Genomic DNA, 20,091 nt, shown 5'->3' on the forward strand with positions numbered 1-20,091 from the left:
TTACGCTGGTTTAAGTGTATGGGGAAACCTTATTTTCCTCTTAAGTCCGTTTAAGTGTGCGAAAGTCGGCGTGCTGAAGGCATGAGAGCTGCCCGTCTCTTACTTCGGCCTTAACGCTTTCTGTGTGCAAACGGGGGTTTCAGGGCTGCGTGAGGGAAACCTCCGTCCTCAGGCGCACGGAAACGCCGCGGCTGTGCGCAAATAACGCAGCGCTGTAATAACGGCTCACCGGCTTTATTGGGCGGTACCGTCACGGGGGGGGAGAAGCGGCCCCAAAGAGCGCAGGGCTACGTCTGGAGTTCGGCCTCTGTGGTTCCTTCGGCGTTATTCAAACCGCTTCCTGCTAAGCCCCAAAAATTCCAGAGCATTGCCAGCCTTGAGCTTATCCTGCGGAAACAAAACACTCGTGTACGTTTGTTGTGCGCTCACTCGGACGGGAAGGCAGATGCCCGCATCACAAGGCTTCCAGCCGTGCCTTACAGCGCCCTCGTGAGCTGTGCTACAGAGAGCAAACGGCTCGCTCAGCCCTTGCAGCAATCAGAGCGCTCCCCTGAGTTAACAGTGCTTTTATTGTTGGCGTTCAGGTCTAAAATTAAACTTAGAAAAACCAAAACCCCACCCACAAGCCCAAACACATCCAAAATCAAAGCAAAAAGCCCCAATGGAAAGGTGATACCTTCAGTTTATTGTCAAAATCGTCCATTGAATCGATCAGTTTTCCGGGTTCGAGTTCCCCCAGTGGAAAAGGGTAATCTGTCCCTAAAATAACTCTGTCCTGGTAATAAAGAAACACATTGTATGTATTGTAGTAGCAGGAAACGGCATAGTTGCATGTGCTTTCTGGAATGTATAATAAACAACAGGGAAATACAACTATGAACTTGGAAGGAGCTGATGAATTATGAAGGTGAATGCAAAGGTAGGCCCTGGATTCCAGAAAAAAACCCAAAGCCACAAAACAAAGACGAGTTTATTGGTGAATGTAAACTTGAAATAAACCATTGTCTGTTTCATAGTCCAAAAGGACCACGAAAGCTTCAGGCAGATTGCTGCAAGCGTCCCAGGAAGCTCTTATACCAAACCCTGAAGGAATGCCTGGATTTGGATTCTTGAGTCAGACATTCTGAAGGACACACACAGATGAACACACACACACACAAACATCCACTTCTGTTTGAGAAGGACATGTAATAAAAAATACATCAATCAAAACGGTTTTATTTCTGAAAGGTGCAGTCAGAAAAAAAAGAAGATTCAGTAAAAATCTGCATGTATCCTTGCTGGTATCAGAGATGAAAATAAATAGGCAGAGCCCCAGTGGATCCACTTTGTGATAGGTTCATCTCCAATTTGCATTGATATTTCCCCATATCATCTGCTTGAGGGAGTGAATATTGCCAACTCACTTGATCTTATCAGGACTCTACTTTCTTTTAAGCGTCATCTCCTGCCAATATGAATATGTTCTCTCATGTAACTGGGGATAGGACCAGAGGGAATGGCTTCAAGCTGCGCCAGGGGAGGTTCAGGCTGGACGTTAGGAAAGGGTGGTCGGGCAGTGGAATGGGCTGCCCAGGGAGCTGGTGGGGTCACCAGCCTTGGAGGTGTTCAAGGAATGTTTGGACGTTGTGTTGAGGGACGTGGTTTAGTGAGAACTGTTGGTGATGGGTGGATGGTTGGACTGGGTGATCCTGTGGGTCTTTTCCAACCCTGGTGATTCTGTGATTTGAAAGCCGCGTTTTTAGTTAAAAAATAGCTGGTTTGAAACGTCTCATAAACTTAAAGTCAAACTCACGAATTCTGGGGGGCTCATGGCAGTATTTGAACTCAGTTACCGATACTGAAAGAACACAATTTCAGTTACACTTGTCAATGGTTTTGACAATTGCTGCTTATCTATCTTATCTCCAGTAGGTGTCACCAGAGAGTCTCTGAAAAAGCCCCCACAAGCTTTAGGCGATCCAAGCAGGAGGCGCTAATTCTATTGTTCTGTTCTATATGGTTGGTCTATACTTTATTAGGAAAGTCTCCCCTTAAGATTAGAGCAGGAGGTTTTACAGCCCTCTGTCTACTGCATCAGTTTGAGTCTAGATTATATAAAATATATTTGGATGAGTGTCCAATTGAACAGCTAAATACCTTTTATTTATCATGTTCAATTGGGTACCGAGGCATTACTAGTACTAGTACCAGATGCTTACTAGTTAAGGTTAAGTAGGCCAGAATGGCTTGTAAATTCTTGTCTGAGATTCAAAGAAAGAGATCCCACCCCCTCATTGAAACAATCTGCTTATGTTATTTTAATCTGTTTTTCCTTTTTCCTCTAGTTTAAAGTGTTTCGCAGCTAATTATGTGGTTTATTCATAGGCAGCAAAATTAAGAGCTGTAAAATAATGAGAAAACCCAGAAGCAGCATTATTACTGCTATTTGTTAGGCCCTTTATAATCTGAGCATCAGTTTGTACCCACCTATAGAAATAAGAACTGCAGTCCTCGTCTTTATCCAGCTGGCCTTAGAGAAGTCCTCTAAGTCTCTGCAGATGAGCAATGCTCCTAGCATGTTAGCTATGCTAATAATAGATAGATAATAGTTATCTATTATCACGTTATCAGCAAAGTTCATTTTCCATAGAAGGAAAGGCCCAGTGTCTCAATAAAGCATCTCATTGTTAGGAAGGTGAATATGGCTGACGATTAACCTGAGTGAGCCCTTATACCCAACAGCTTTTATTTTTCACAGTAGTACAGGATGTTAAAACGAATCTCACAGATTCTGTGGGTCCTTCCCCTTAGTGAAAAACTGTATTTGCCTTCTCTCCTGCTGTCAGGATACATCTGCAGAAGAGACCAGATTGCTAGAGCCAGTTCAGCTCCAACTTCTGGACCGAAATGGTTTTGTACCTTCTGGTGATGGCTCTCAAGGAAGCACCATGGGGAAATTTTTGCGGAGAGAGGCTCATTTAATTGTCTGTCAACTCGGTTCGTTACTCTTTATACCCAGTACCGCTGGGGAATTTTTGCTTAGCTATATTTGTGCTGCTTCGTCATGGGGAGTAATTCTGCAGTCTTACAAAATGATTTCTCAGAGATGTTTATTTTGGCTTCCTTTAACTGGGATCGTGTCAAATTAACCTGTACCACAGAATAAGAACAGATGAGATCAAACACACACGACTCGGATTTTAATATTCATAACCTCAAGGCCCACATGATATTCTGATGCCAGGTAATGGCTGTTCCCTAAGGACCTGTAGGCACGTGTGTGGAGATCTGTGCACACACCGCTGCCCTTCCTGCACAGCTCTTAGCTGGACTCCAGAGAGCTGCCCTATTTCAAACCTACAGCTTCTAAAGTCACAGTATCACGCTTGAGACCCAATCACATTGTTTTTAGCTCAGAATTTATTTCTCTTACATGTTATTCTGCTAATACTTCACGTGTTGGTGACTCTTGAAATGTGAGAATATCAAATTTAATGGGAAAAAGGGATTTCAAAATTTTCATAGTAATAAAGTAAGGCTTGAAAATGTGATGTGGATAAGGTGCTGTAGGCTATGAAAAAGAGAAAGAAAATGTGCTGCTTTCCAAGTTCTCCTGATTGTTAAAAGCATTCAGGTTTTGGGGCTCTGATTCGTGGCTTTTCAGCCTGGTCTGTTGTTTACATACAAATAATTCATCCTGTTTCACTGTAAGGAAGAAGGAAATCTCATTCTAATTAAACTACTCAGTTACTTGGAATGAAATCTTGCTTCATAAGTAGTTTCACTGTAATGATGATATCAACCATGAATGCACTACTGTCTAACAAGTGCATCTTGGCAGCCTAATTTTTTGCTATTCTGGCTGTGGAATCCTTTGAGCAGGAAAAATGTATGATAAAGTAAAACAGACATGGCTAATGATATTACCAGCACATGCACATGGCCAGCTGAAATATAGTCATGTCATGGTATGACTTGTAGATGAAGCAGGCTGTAGATGGTTTGCTGGCCCTGAAGCCAACCACCCAAATACCAACTAAGTCTTCCTTACATAGACAAGACGGTTGCATTTATTCTGTTCAGATATCTGTATGCTGTGTGTGCTTGTTAATGCTAAAAATTGACATAAAATACATGGTTCTGTGAAGGAGACACTGTATGTGAGGACACTGAAAAGGCAGGGATTTAATCCTTGTTTAAGGTATCAACCGGTCACTCAAGCACAGGTAATACCCAGCCTGGCAAAGAAAGCTGCGTGTCATGAAACTGCAGTCAGTTCATTGAACAAAGCAAGACTACCTCCTGAATTAGGAAGAAAGAAACAGGTATGAGGGTGCACAGAGTACAGCATGTCTTCTCAGTATGAGAACACAAAGCTTTTTTGGCCCACTAATACACCAGACTCGCCCAATTAGTAAGATACAGGTGCTGCTATAGCTGTCTGGTGGGGAATACAAAACAAGGGATCCCTTTTGTCTTTCTATTCCTGTTCAGATTGGTGATATCCACTTCATCTTTGCTATGCTGTCATAGAATCATAAAATCATAGAGTGGCTTGGATTGGAAAGGACCTTAAAGATCATGTTGTGATCAACCGTGCTGTGGGCAGGGCTGCCTCTATTTTTCATTCACGATGGATTTAAGAAAGAGCTGTTCTCCCTCCCTTCCTTATAGCTGTAGTGTCGCTGCATGTGTGCATACACCGTGTGTATATACACTTTACAAAACCTCCCACAGTATTGTTTCAGGCTGCAGATGTGCTGCCAGTGTTGAATTTTTCATGAATTTTCAAATGCAGTTTTCCTAAAAAGCAAAAGCACTGTAGGGAATGTAAACACTACAGTGAGCAGACTGAAAACCTATGGATTTCCAATGGAAGAGATTTGGGCTCAGAGTTCCAACATATAGAAAAGCAGTTGTTTATTCTGCTTTATTATGTTTTGGCCTAGGCAAGTCGTTGCTGTATGACTTCTTGGGTAGAATTATTCCAGCTGCCTGCTCACAGTGTTAGAGATGAATATGGGAAACCAACAGTACTTTTCTTTAGAAGAAAGAAAACACTTGGCTTAGTTGTCCTACAAGAGCCATTGATGACAGCAGCCTCCTACCCAAGAGAGCATTACGTGAGCCTACCAACTAATATACAGGAAAGAGGGATACAGTTGTTGACAAGACAAGCTAATGTCAAGAGTTTGTATTTCTGCTTTCGTTATCTGGTGAGCTCTGGAGAACCAGACACACATACAAGCCTCTTGCTGATTTGTAGGTACTTATTATAGCATCTTCCACGCTTTCTGGAACATTTGGTAATAAGAAGGAATCATTTCAGTTACTAACAAAAAGAAATTATTTGAATGGTCTTAGATTTTATGATGCACACAGTACATGATTTAAACAGGCTGCTAAAGTATAAAGATTTCTTCACTTTCTACTCTAATGATTAAAATATTGTTTGCAGGATCCCTACAGAAATGTGCTGTAATACTATCTTTTTAATGCCAACAGCATTCCAAGCTGAAATTCTATTTGATTTCTTTGTATATGCTCCTGAAGAAGTATGCAATTAAGCCATTTGAAAGTGAGTCTCCAAATGATTGTTTTTGCTTTCAGTCTCACCCTAGAATTACAGGTTATCCCATAAGGATCACTGAGTCCAACCCCTGGCTCCACAGAGGACCACCCAAAATCCAGGCTATGTCAGAGAGCTGTGTCTAAAGACTCCTTGAACTCTGGCAGCTCAGTGCTGTGATCTCTGCCCTGCACAGCCTGTTCCAGGGCCCAGCCACCCTCTGGGGAAGAATCTATTCTTCACGCCCAGCCTGGCCTTCTGCTGATACAGCTCCGTGCCGTTCCCTTGGATCCTAAATCCCGATCAACCTCACACTAGTCTCTCTGAACTAGGGTTCACAGTGGATCATTTCCTGGATTAAAACACCACTTCAAGATCTCCTTATTATAGTAAGGAACATTATCAACACTGCATAAGCGCCTCAGTTTATAATAGCTTCGTTTTTGATTTTTCTGTGTAAATATGCTATCGTCATCCAGCTTTCTTACTCTTCTCTGCTTTTGCTATTTGATAGAGGGAATTAAATCCAGAATAACTCACCGGCTTCTGGAAGCATGAAAACTCACCTCTCCTATTGCACTTGTTAGGAGCCTTAGTGCACCATGATCATGAACAAGAGAGTCTGTGTAAAATGAACCGAGGTATTTTCTTGGATCCACTTTATTATCCACTGCACACAGATCAGGGCGCATGTTGAATCCATGGGAGATTCGCCCCACTGTGTATGGAAAAGTACCTCCTGCAAGGAGAATTTTTAGCAACAAAAACTGAAAATGTATAGGAGGAAAAACAGAGATGTGTAAGTTGTATTGTTAGCTAACTAGAGGAGAAGGGCTCTGCACTGGCATTTTTTTATTCATTCTATTTCACTATTTTCTTTCTCTGTTTTCCACTTCTTTGCTACAGTGACACCCAGATTCTTACTGCTCCCTACCCATAAACTGCCTCCTTCCTCCCTTCCCTTCTCGCTTTCCCTGAGGCTGTCATAGCAGTTCAAACACCGGCTGAAATATGATAGAAAATGTTTGTATGAGCAACCTATCTGGCAGATATCCTCACTGTGCTAATAGTACTCAGTGAGGGGCAGGCTTAAAGTAGTAATGCCATCATCTGGCATACCAGAAAATAGTTATACTTTGCTCAGCTAAAGAACAAGTGAATTGCTTACCTCCGTGTGCAAAGCAAACTTTCAGCTTAGGGAATTTTTCAAAAATTCCTCCCATAATCATGGAGCAAATGGCCATGGTTGTTTCTGCTGGCATGCCTATGAAGAAAAAAGCTTTATCAAGCCAACCTTTCAGTTTTAAATGTTATCTTCTTTTCTTTCAATATGCCTTGAGCCTACTGAAAAAATAACAGTTACAGAGCAGCTACCAAAGGTTATGCATCATTTTTGTTAAGGGAACACGGCCTTCAACACTAATTGAAATGACACAGAACTGGAAGCTGAGATCAGCTGAATACTAAGCCTACATTATATCTTACATGATGAAGTCAGCTGGCTGGCATGGGCATGGGGTATGTCCTGAACTGTACAGTACTGGCTTGGCTTCCCAGTTTTACTACCTCAAAGACAAGTCTGGAATAGACTGTTCTCTTTTTACCTGTGCTTCTGGTTTTCCTTTATGTGGAAAGTGGGGCAGCTATGTCGGCGCATATTCCAACACAGGCTTTAATATGATGTCATGTCAGTTCCCACAATCTTTTGCATTGGGTAGCTTGGATACCCAGCGTTAGGTACCTAGCAACAATTTAGGTTCCAACATCAAGTCTCAGTTTCTGAGCATGCTAGATATATTTATAATAGCACCTTATTTTGGTGCATAACTTTAGACATCCGTCTTGGAAATTAGGAAATGCTGGAATTCCTCTCTTTTAGGGGGAAACAATACCTGTCCATCACAAAAGGGTGTCTTTATTTCATCTCTGTACTATACTCTCAGATGCAAAGCCTTGTGGACTTACTAGGAAAATCTTTCTGATTATTAATGCCGGCAGGAAGATGTAACAATTTTAATCTCTTTTTAAGTCTGTTTTGTAGAGCCTTCTCTGAAAAAGAAAACTGCTACTGCATTAAAACAATGCGCTCTTGGATGGGACAGTATGCTTTTCAGAACACACATAATTTGCACATTGTATAGATATTGTTCAGGACATCTCCACTGGAAATCATGACAAAGAGTAAGCGAGGGTGGAATCTGTCTAAAAAATTTCTATGTATTTCTTGTTATACGGTGTCATCCTCATTTACCCAGCTTGGTGGGGAATAAAAGAGAAACCAGATGAGTTCCCTGCATCTCTTGTGAGCTTCCAAAGTACAAGTTGTTTCAACTATTGTTGATATGAGTTAGATTCACTATTTCCTCACCAGTCAACCTATTACTAGGAAATTATAGGAAATAATGTTTGGTTTTGCTTATTCTACCTGTTCTTCATTCACTTATGTTACTTTTTGTGACTGCATTTCAGAGGCAGTTGATTTCCCCCAGTCATTTGCTCTCTGTATTTAGAACAAGAGAAAATACTGTGTTCTATTGCTAGTCTTATTAATTTCAGTTCTAGATACAAAAAGGTGGGCAAACTATACAGGCTTAACAAGAAATGCCTACTGGATTTCCATGACAGATCTAATTGTAGTGCTTGATTGTAAAGAAGAAGCGTGTCATTTTTCTCTGTCCTAGTACAATCACAACAATCTCCTGGGCATAATCTAGTGACAGTTTGTAATTATAAATTAAGCAAAATAAATCTACACCCACCTATAAGCCAAGGAAACCAGTATTTGGACATCCTTCCATCCTGCTGCATGTCCCAGGGGTGTACAAAAAGGCAGCAATTCAATTGTTCAGCAGCCTGCAGCAAAAATAAAAATGAAACTATGTCTTAATCTTGCCAAAATACATCTTAGTTTTTAGTCATGCTTAAAGGTTTCCTGTGTAATCATACTTGGGACTAGTGCTGTAAATAGGCCCAGACTCCACAACCTCTCAGAGCAGCCTGTTCCAGGGCTCCGTCACCCTCAAAGTAAAGAAGTTTTCCCTCGTGTTCATGGCTGTTGCACTACATTTGTCCTCTTTGACCCTCTGAGTTAGAAATCTAGCTGCATTTGATCAAGAAGCCACGTCTATACAAATACAGTAATTTCTCCAAAACGACTGATAACTTTGGAAAGAAAAGCAGAACAGCAATATAGGATGCTGCTCCTGACTGAGTTATTTAAGTATGTGCTTAAATTTAAGTATATAATAATCAGTCATTCATGTGCTCAACCAGGATTTAACAGGTTTGTTTTGTCAGCTTTATTTCTGGACCTCCTCTTGTTGCTAGGGAGATTGTCACACTTTGGAAAAAATCAGGTTTATTTACCCACACTTATATAAATAAAGATGCAACTTTTGGATTCTAAGGAGTAATGGTTATATACATTTGTAAATTGAAAATAGCAACTCGGTAAGTGGCTTGGCAGACTGATACATTTAATTAACTAGTGATCAGTCAGATATAAGTATATGGTGGGAAATTGTGCTGATTTCACTTGGTAAATAAGAAACTTGGGATCAAACAGTCGCAGAATTCAATGTTACCTGACTGGTTTAAGCAGACTGGATTAGTGAATTTGTGAATTCAATACACTGGAGATGCACTCTTCTTAAAGTGGTGCAGTTTTAAAGTAATGTTTGTAGTCGCCTGGTGTCCAAGACATGAAATAAAACTAGTGAGAGTCTTTTGCAAATGTTCCTTCATTTACACTGTGAGATTAGAAGGGTCCGCTGTTTTCATGTAGGTATACATTCAGCTAATGATTGAATACGTATTGATAAGCTTCTAGATAGAACTCTGTGTCCCCGAATTCCCACAAATAAGGAAAGAAACATTTACTCACTGCATAAATATCATAGAGTTCTGGTGCGTTTAGGTCCCACTCGTTGACATGAGATCCTATCTGTACTCCTGGAAATCCAAGTTCCTTCACACACCGATGCATTTCCCTCACAGCCAGGTCTGGAGCTTGTAGAGGTAACGTCCCCAAGCCAATAAACCTCTTGGGGTACTTTTTTACTGTGTCAGCTAAGTCATTGTTTAACATCTGGGATAGATCTAAAGTATCCTGAGGTTTCGCCTGATAAGATATTAAGCAGAATAGTACATTAAAATATAGTTCTCAAATGTTATCACCCTTGGAAGATACCGGTTAAATGTCACTGCAAACAGATCAGAGACAGGGCTTGAAACTGAAATTTACTTTACAGTTCCGAATGAACGGAAATCAAATTTTGCTTTGTTTTAAATCCTCTGACTACAGTTCTTCCTGTCTTGAATATTACATCAACTGTGTCTGCCTTTAGCACTCAGGAGGAGCACGAGGCGGCCCAGGTTGCTGATGCACTGAAGTATCTGGTCTTTTGCGTAAACCAGTCCTCTCTTTTTGTTCTTCCAAATGCGAAAACCCCAGCAATTCATTTTCAAACATAGCAGTTAATATTTACCATCCTATCATAGAAGCTGAAGAGAAAAATACGAGGGATGTGGAATGCTGGAACATGGTAATTTACAGATGAAACAGAGCAAAACTCTCTAACATTTAGAAAAAAAATAAGTTACAATTCTAGTTAGAAACTGCAACATCCACACCATTTATTTCCAGGTTTGTTTGTTTGTTTTTCCCAATACATTTTAATGGGAAAAAAATCCCATAGATGTCAGTGCAAATTTTTAAATAATTTAAGCAGAATTTCAGTAGTACTACTTATATATACCCAAACATTCAAACTAATAATGTATTTAGAGCACCATATTGCTATGGTTTATCTTACCAGACTGTTCCTACTTCTTTGATGCATACAAGATCAAGCAGTGAAGGGAACACATGAACTTAATTTTGCCACTGGATTTTAAGGTTCAAAGGACTCTGGGTTCTCCTCCCATGGCACATTTAAAAGAAAGCGAGACAAAATCTTTGAACTTTTAGTGCATGTGAAAATGCTTCCTGATGCCTGTCATGGGATCAGTCCATCAGTCCATCTTCCTGCTTAGCAGGGCTTTGTGCTCTGTGAATTCTTTCTCTGTGTTTCCAGCTACCCGACATAAGATCCCCAACAGAAATTCTATCAGTGTCTCATTCTGTCCTACTGGATGTACTGCAGAGTGCAGCCCTGCTGGCTCTTCTATTTTTCCTTCTGTTTTTCTCAGCAGAACAATTCCCCATTTACACTTGTGCTCCAACAGCCATTTCAATCACTTCATTTCCAGGAAGATACATTTAGTTTTTTAAAAAAAGAATTGTAACGTGAATAACAAAAAATGGCAGTAGGAACCTACCCAGTAACTGAACATTACAGGGACAGTGGAAAGGACTTGGACTGTAACTCCTGAGAAAGAAAAAGACAGTTATTAATGTTTCATTCTTTTGATAAGATGTTAAAAATAAGAAAGCACTTCGGTGTGTAAGGCGGAAGCGTAGAAAAGGAAGAATGAAATGACTTGAGCATGGATACAATCTGCTTTTTGCTAATTGAGAATCGTGGTAATAAATCTTGTGGTGTATCAGCTTATTAGGATTGGAATATTTTTGCTAAGGAAAAAAAAAAGATAGAACTTTCATACTAACAGCAGGTTAGTATGAAGGCCGGGCTGGACCAGGTTCTAAGCACCTGATCTTGCTGTGGATGTCCCTGTTTGTGGCAGGGGAATTGGATTAGATGACCTTTAAAGGCCCCATCCAACTCTAAGCATTCTATGATTTAACTAAACAGTGAGATGCAAAACTAATTTTTTCTTTAATTTTAAGCCAGATTGCAGCACCATCTCATATTGTAATATCTATGCACATTTTTTATTGTGCTTTAAAAAAAATAACTTAGTTGTAAGCAGTAAGAATACTAATTCAAAAGATGGCAATGAGTGATACTGGATTTGTTCAGCACAGAGACTCCCTGTGTCTCTGCTCAAAAATGATGACGTGCTTGGAAGTTTATCTTTTGGTTTGCACTACATAAAATTGTCTTTGCAGTAAGTAGGTGGAGCTGTGTAAACTGAAAGGAATAAATATGGCCCACAGTCCTTATAATTAGAAGAATGAGAGGAATGAAAAACACCGGGTACTCATTTACTTTCACACTTAATTAACTGATAGTTGTGTCTCTGGAGTGCTACAATAAAAGGGGATATTTTTATGGTCCATGTCACCAGATGGTGCTGTGACACACAGTTTAAGGTTATTATTATTACTACTTTTTTAAGCAAGCGAGCACTGTTCTGTTGGTGAAGAGGTGTTGTGCTGTTGGTTTTATTTGGTTTTCTGATACATTTTCTTTTCTGGACATTTGTTGCAAAAAGTTGATAAATTGCTCCTATCTTTTTCTTTCCCTACAGCAATTAGATGGGCAGAATGATTAGAAACTTGCCAGTAGTGGAAATATTTGAAAAGGAAAAATGCCCAAGGGCATCGACACTGCAGCTGAGTGCTGTGGTAACCCCACAGAATCCCGGAGTTAACTCTGGGAAATGATTACAACCCAATCAAAGCAGCACCCATTCCCACTTAAATGTCTGATGTTTGGAGTCTGAAGTTCTTCTCCGGGTTGACAATAAGGCAGTTGAAAGCAATCTGAGTTGTGTTTTCCCAGACAGGCTTATGTTATGTGTTGCAGAGTAAACTTCCATTAGGAGAAAGACTCCAGATATCTTCTAACATGTTGGAATTATATTATCATTTCCATTGGAAAAGTAAAATAGTGATCATGGAGGCCTCAATCTGAGAACAGATAATCTCTAGTAAGCTAGCATTGCTCTTGCAAAAAGAACTTGGAATTACAGCATCAGTAAGAACCAAGAAATCATTGATTTTTTGCTCATTCTGTCTCTCTGCAGATCTTATTTAGTGACACACAGAAACCTGCTAGAAGGTGAAATTACAGTCATGGTGTGTGGTTAAGTTTCTTTCTAAATCAGGAAAACTCTTTCCTGAGGAAGTAATGGTAGCAGTTCTCTAGGCTTGCAATCCTCTAGCAAATATACAGAAACAGAAAGAAATATTATGAAGGGAAACAATTAGATAAAAAAAAAAATGAGCAGACTCCTAACATTTGGAATGCAAATGAAATGGTTTCCTCTGTAATGTACATCACGTCTATACCTGGAACGTCTCTTTTCAAGTCCAGATTCTGCAATCTGCAATTATATCAGCTAGTTCCTTATTGCATTAACAATCCCCCTGAAATCAGTGAGCCCATCTGGGGAAGAAATTGCTACTGAAAATGAGGAAAGTTACGGGAACGTGATCAGTTTGAGTCTGGATATAAAACAAATCAGTTTTCACTGATTTCTAATGGATTTAAGCTAAGGATGCAGACTGATAAATCTTAATTTTGATGCAGTTATTAAGCACTTTCGGGTGCACTAACAGAGCAGTGTTCTGAACAAGACACAAAGATTTCAGTTCCTTTGTGGAGGTACCTGATAGGTCCATCTCTTTAATCCGTACTACTGGATCCCAGCAGTTCTCTTGAATAACTCTAAAAACCTTTCCATCCTTCATCATCTTTGCCTGTCCCTGTGAAATGACATTTTCACATATTATAGATGTGACAAAGTAGTACACGCCAATTTATATAGTAACTTTAATTTAGTTGTGTCATAACTGCAGCTAAACTTTAGTGAAAGTTTATCCCCAAACCACACACACACAAAACAATGAAAAACAATCCCACAAATCTAAACACAGTGTTAAGCCTCTACCTGACCTGACTTGGTACTGACCTACTGCGTATCTTCCTTGTTTGCCACCAGTTCCCAAACTTAAAAAAATTCAAACTGTTATCAAGGTCAGGAAATTCAGTACTGCTCCTATAAGGGTGAACATGGAAACATCCTTTTCAATCTTATTTCTTTGGTTGACTTGCCAGCTGTCCCAAGATGATTAGTAGGACAGTGATGTACGTGGCCGCATGTCTCTATGCATTTGTAAGGACTTACAAGATGTTTTTTCTATTGGCTTAGCACTAATTGATTAGATATAATTCACCAATATTTGTAAGGCCTGGTCATTTTTGGTTGCTTGTTGCTTCTTTGGGGCTAAGTGGAAATAGTTTGAGGCAGAAGATCTACACCACTGTGTGGATATGGGACAGGTAAATGTGGCCGTGCAGGAAATGTACAGGGAGAAGGAGACACTGCGTTTGCAGATGAAAATGGAAAGCCAGATAAATTATGAGAACGCACAGGAGTCCTTCTTTCACCTTCATAGTAAACACCAGCGAAATGCAGGGCAGCCTTCTGCCCCTTATGGAAAAGGAATTTTCTCTCTCCAAAGGCCATTTTATTCTTCCTAGCAAAACTCATCTGAACGAGGATCCTTAGAGCACCTGTCTATTTTGCTAAATAAAAACTTGTTAAAACAGAATATGTTAAAACAGCAAAAACCTACACAATTTCACTATTCAGAGTGGAGCTTCTGCCTTCATCCTCTGAGAAGCCAGGCTATTCTTAACCTTGCATTTGCTATTAACTTTAGACACTGCTCACAAATATACCGGTCTAATGAATATTTTAAAGCACTCTTCAGCAAATCTAACTGTACTACCTCAGCAAAATGTCAAGTTACCTGTTAGCCGTATCATGGTTTGTGAAAATGACTTGAAGTGCTGCAGTCAGTAATAACAACTCCATAATCCTGATCATCTGGTAATATACTTCAAGTTCTTGTAAAATTGATTTTCCAAGCTGACAGAAAGCCTTACCCTAGCCATGCACCATGCACTCCGTTGTGTTAAAAATAAAAGATGAGCCCAATGCTGCCGACTGCCTAATGAACGGAAAAATATTTGGGGTGTAAGAACTGAGAACAGACATAGTAGAACTGAGCCGTATCACATACAAATAGGTTGTGTGGCCTTTGCTGGTTTACTGCTGGCAGTATTTCTTTGAACACAGGTGAATTTTAATTCTTTCCTCAGGCAAAGCTAAAGCACGGCAGCTGAATTCATATATATTTCCTTCTGCTGATACTGAAAACAGTGTTGGACAGATTGTAGCTTCACCAGCAACCTTGACAGTGCTCGTACATAAATGCTGAGATGAGCAGTAGTTCTCTGAACGCTGCAGCAGGGTTTGCAATGTAGGAAAGATTTTAATAAGCACTGTGTTGTTCTCATTAGAGAGTTCACTGAACAGTTTCCTATTTTCCCTTGCATTAACTGATTCTTTGTGAACAAAAACATCCTACAGGTCAAGGCTAAACTCGCTGCATTGCATGTGAGCAACAATAGGCTTGATTATGAAGGAAAGCAGAATGTGATCGTCTGAATAGATTCGTGCTCACGTCTGTCAGGATAGAAAGATCTGGCCCAGCAACAGCATGACTGAAAATCAGTCATACAGTTGTTGCCTCCAGACACTGCCACTAATCTGCACCTCGTATTTTTTAAATAAGGAATCACTCAGACACCTCAGCTGGTGAGAAGCTTTTGCAGTAGTGAGAATGAAACACAGATGATGAAGAAATTTTTTTCAGGTTCCAAAGCAATGGCTGCTGGAGCTGTGCTGTGCTATTCTTAACAATATCCAATATTTAAGGCCTTAATTAATTTATTTGAACATTAAGAGAGAGAGATTTAAGAATCAGGTCCAGGAGGCTGATTTGGTTCAGTGAGCTACACACATTTAAAGTTACTGCATCACTAAGCGAATCAGTTACATCCCAAACTGCCCTTCTTAAAACATGTGTGTAATTATTTTCTTTCTTTGAAGCTCGAGAAGGTTTACCTTTAAAATAATAATAAATCTAAAAAATCATAAGAATTAACAAGAATTAACTTCCATAGCTCCATGTCTGACCAGGATTTTACTTTGCCGTGCACTTTTTTTCATGCAACATTTTCAGACAGAAGTAGGCTAGGCAGAGTTCTCTGCAGAGAATATAAGGCTATTATTGACTTGCCACAGAGTTCCTCTGTGAGCTGTTTTTAGCAAGGAGGTTTAGCATGAGGCCTGTAACAAACAGCTAAGCTGCTAAAACTGTCTGAGTCTCCCCTTCCTGCACCTACCAGAATCTCAGAAGCTGTGCCATCCACACTTTGATTCAGCAGGTGGCTTGTTCTCTCCTCCCATGCCTGCTTAGGCTGAGAGCTGAAATTTCAGCATAGTGTTTGTTTGCTCCTCATTCTTGGTCCCAGCCTTCACATCCTGTGGCCCTCTTTCATCAAAGGCTATTAGGCATTTGTTGGCATAGCCTTGCATATTACTGAACAACAGCAGTGGGTATTATTAGCTTGCAAGGATTGGACACTTCCAGAATCTTTGTACTGTTCCTATTGGTCTTGATTATTGAAATTAACATTTGTTCTCCTTGTTATCATAACATTACAGAAGTTACTATTCCTCTTTGAAGACATTTCCATGATAAAGTTCTTAGACTTCTATTAAAATACTAATTCCCTTTGTTTTTGCTTCTCATACAGATAATCACTAAAAGAATTCTGTGTTATCTACTTCAGATTGACACGTCTTAGGAAAAACTACTCCTAAGAGCTATCCATTTCAAACATTTAGGTGATATTATGACAAGAAATGGACAGCGGTTCCTACAAGAGAATGTAACCTGACTATCTTGTTTCACGTCTTAAGCAAGTTGAACAGAGGCATATTAGGACTTTGAGTGATATTAATTCACAAAAATAGACTTATAGATAAATCTCCATCAAAGACTCAGCCAATCATAAAAAGCTGCTTTGCTTTTTAATGGATTCCCTGGGAGTTTTTGTTCCTGACTACAACACAAAACCAGCTTAGAGCACCAAACAGCCCAAACCTTGCAGTGGTGATCCAGTTGTACCCATCCACCATATCCATATCTCTGTAAAAGAAGAGACCAGTTAGTGCTGTGCAATAGTCATAACAATGTCAGTTCTCACAGCCAGCAGTACCTTATTCAGGAGACATATTTAAGCATGTACTCAGTGTAAGCAGCCCCACTGACATCAGTAGAAGTGCAAAAGCTTATCCAGGCTATACCAGTTGTATTTGTAAATCTGAATGCTTAGCTTCCAGTTCAAGAACATTTTTAAGTATTAAAACTGATTTCAAAGTGCTTAACATTGCATAACTCATTCAGGTTCTAATTGGAATAATATTCTAACACTGGAAAAAAAATAAATTAAAATTGAATCAAACACGTGGCAGCGTCAAAATTGAGTGACAATTTTCCAATCCGAACCAAATGTAATCAGTTAATCATTAGCACAAAGATGTATTGATTCCACTTTCCAGCTTCCATGATTCAGCAGCAGTACTGAAGGTCAGTCTCTCTCTATTAATATTTAAACAGCCAAGAGAAGCTGAAAGGAGAAGCTTAGATGCTCACTGATTCTTCTAGGGATTCTGTTTTTAAAATACAACACAAACAAAGCTGATTTTGTTTCGTTTTCATTAATTAAAAGGTTAGAAATAATGAAATAGCGTTCACTGAAAACAATGCTCAGAATTCCTATTTTTTTCTATGCAGAAACATTTGAAAGGAAACAAAGTAGAAGCAGAGATTTCTTTCACTGAAGAGTAAACAATGTGAATAGAGTCCAGAATTTCCTGTGATAAAAAATCAATATGAAACTCCACCATCAGCTTTCCCACTGTAGGTGAGCAGAGCCAGGCCTCCTGAATTCAACCAAAGGTACATCTTATTTAAATCTTATTATCTATAGCTTCATGTATGTACTTATGTATGTAAGGTATTAAAATGTATGAAAAATGCTGTGATATCTAATGAGACCTACCTCCGTGTTAGCTACAGCTACAAGCTGTGCACAAAATGAGTCCCTCAGAGTGCTCAGGAAACTCGTAGGCAATAGGGAAACTCACTGCTCTGTGTTTGAACTGCTTTCCCTCTTTTTATCTGTCAGCTTTTAGCTGCATGCATTGATAATCCTTACTGAAGAATGTCATTAATTTCTGTTCATTTTTATTATTCTATTATGGGCTCCTAAATTCTCAAATAATTATCTTGATAATAGAATGTTCCAGTCATAGATTCAGGATTCAGTATTTATCAGGCTTTAAAAAAAAAGCAAGAAGTGTAGCACTATGTGTACATGCTTGGGTTGCCTAATTGGCCTTCTACATATGAGATGTGTAGAGCTGTGTTAATGGCTTGAATGTTCAGAGAGCTCCAGGGAATTCTGAGAGTTGTTTTCTATTCTGGGTCCATTAATAAACCTTTAAAAAGCTCCAACTTTAGGACAGAGGAAACAAAAATGAACAGGCAGAAATTCACTGTTAAGAATTTGGTATCAACCTCTTTAATCAGTGTTTCAATAAATGCAGCACTGGCCTACAGCTGACCTGGGGGTAACAGCACTGATCTCATCCCTGACATACAGCCATGAGCATCAGGGGATTCTCGAGGTGATTTCACCTCCGTGAATTTATTGTCCTTTTGATTTATATATAGACAGAAAAGATTTAAATCATTTAAAATCAGAATAAAGGTGGTTTTTATTTCTTTAATTAAGGATTTTGAGCATAAAAGGAATAAACATATGAAACAAGCAAGAGTAGTCTTTCTTTGTAGACCAGATATTCAAACCCCTGCCCATTTAAACCAGGCATATTTGTTCTAAAAAAATACCTGCCATCTCATCTGCATTATCCAGTGTATCTGTTTTTGTCATCGACGTGCTCTTGTAATTATAAATAAGGAATATCAATATTTATAAAGCCATTCCTAGTGGAAAGAAACATTCTCTTCCAGGAGGTTTTATGCATAACAACGTTACTATTTACTCCCTGTATATTCTTAATTTTAGATTATCTCAGTACTTCTTTCTAAGCTGTTCTTTTAGTCTTCCAGCTGCTCTCTGGCTAAAACCTGATACTGGACTGTCATGTTTAAAGCTGTGGACTTACAGAGCTCATGCGTACGAACTGCTTACCTGAGAATCTGCCATCATCAACCTCACAGTATTAAAGGGGCGTACAGTGTAAAACAGTGTCAGTCAGCGTGTCAGATGCCTAAGAGCATAGCTGAAATAACGTTTGTGGTCACTGACAGGCACAATGAAATCAGCTGGTTCACACCACCAGCAGACACAGCCAATGTTCATTCAAGCTGCTGCCAACACAGAATTCCAATAAGAGGAGATGCAACAATGTATCTCTTGCCTTCTCTAGTCTGATTTCATGAATGAAAATATCAAAGTTATGAAAAATAGCTATCCTAGAATTCTGAAAGCAATTTTTAATTGCAAATGATTTTATATGTGTTAACAATTTATAAATAGAATTTCACCATGCAGTTTTTTTCAGTGCCCTTTGTAGCTCTGAAGATGTGATATCTTCTGAGTGGTCCAAAAGTGGTCATCCATCTTTATAATCAATTGTGATAATAATTATTCAGGCAACTACTCTACAACCTAACTCAGAACCAGATGAGTACATTGCTTTTGGTAACCTCAAGTAAGAAAAGGAGCAGAATTACTACATGAAAGCCTAAATGGCACTTTCCATTCTCAAATACTTTTCACAGGATCATAAAATTGCTACTGGCAAGAATATGTTCGTGCTGTTGAATGCTAATAATAGTGTGCCACGCAAAAATTATGAGTTAAGACAAGTTGACTTATAGCTTCAGTGTTGTGACAACTGAGATTCGTATTTGTAATACAATATGCTGCTTCTTTCCAGCAACTGAAAATATAACAGATATTAGTAAAATAATCATAATCATCAGTTAGCCATAGCTGGAGTTACCCAATACCTATTGAAGTGAATGGCTCTCATGCCTCTGGGCACAAGATTTGAATGACTTCTGTTCCATGTAACATTAATCTTGTCGAACATTTGCTTATTTCTCCATTTAAATTAGAAGCAAACACCATTTGGGAATCTGACAGCTCTGGTTTCATCAAGAAAATGGAATTTATGCTTCATCAATATATAGATTTAGGTCTCAAAAAACCACCAATATTAAAACCAAACCAACCAAAACCAAGCAAAAATAAAAAATGACACCAGTTTAACTAGAGAATGGGAAACACAGCACAGTTTTCCATCCTTTTCTCATGGGGACTCTTGCTTTGCATAGTCATGTTATACAAATATCTTACATCTGAAAAAGAAAAAATCCAATTAGATAAAAAAAAACCTACTGAAAACAGGTATTTGTAACAGAATCCTTCATTCAGTGATCCTTCAAAAATTACACTGCTACCAATAGCTGCTGATAACATAAGGCACTGAATATCTAAACTCTTATTACCTTTTTCAGGTCAGGCCATTCCTTAGGTAGAATGTGGCTATGAATATCAATTTTCATTTTGGAAGTATCAAAGGAGAAATACTGTTTCACAGAGTTTGCTGTGTAATTGCCACTATCCTCCTTGTCCCTGCTTCAGCAAGTTATTAACTTCGGCTGCTGCTCAGATCCACCTGCTGTGGGTCACGAGAACCCAGTACAGTAACCAACCAGGGAGCCTAGATCCCAGAGGAGTGGCTCTGCAAAAGAACAAAGGCTTCTAGCAGAAAGTCCACATTATTGCATCAACTACAGC

At 39.3% G+C, this 20,091-nt stretch overlaps 1 protein-coding gene across 1 annotated transcript; it reads right to left on the reverse strand.

Moving 5' to 3' along the window:
• Positions 1-89: 89 nt before the first annotated feature.
• On the reverse strand, positions 90-19,921 carry ACMSD (aminocarboxymuconate semialdehyde decarboxylase). The gene is made up of 10 exons (XM_072342230.1): positions 19,800-19,921; positions 16,359-16,403; positions 13,007-13,103; positions 10,871-10,920; positions 9,435-9,671; positions 8,311-8,404; positions 6,720-6,815; positions 6,118-6,290; positions 677-775; positions 90-387 (listed from the first exon to the last, which is right to left on the reverse strand). Exons 1-10 carry the CDS (start codon positions 19,854-19,856, stop codon positions 325-327), a joined length of 1,011 nt encoding a protein of 336 aa, XP_072198331.1. The 5' UTR covers positions 19,857-19,921; the 3' UTR covers positions 90-324.
• Positions 19,922-20,091: the final 170 nt, after the last annotated feature.

The sequence above is a fragment of the Excalfactoria chinensis genome, chromosome 7 (assembly GCF_039878825.1).
Source record: "Excalfactoria chinensis isolate bCotChi1 chromosome 7, bCotChi1.hap2, whole genome shotgun sequence".
NCBI classification, from domain to species: Eukaryota; Metazoa; Chordata; class Aves; order Galliformes; family Phasianidae; genus Excalfactoria; species Excalfactoria chinensis.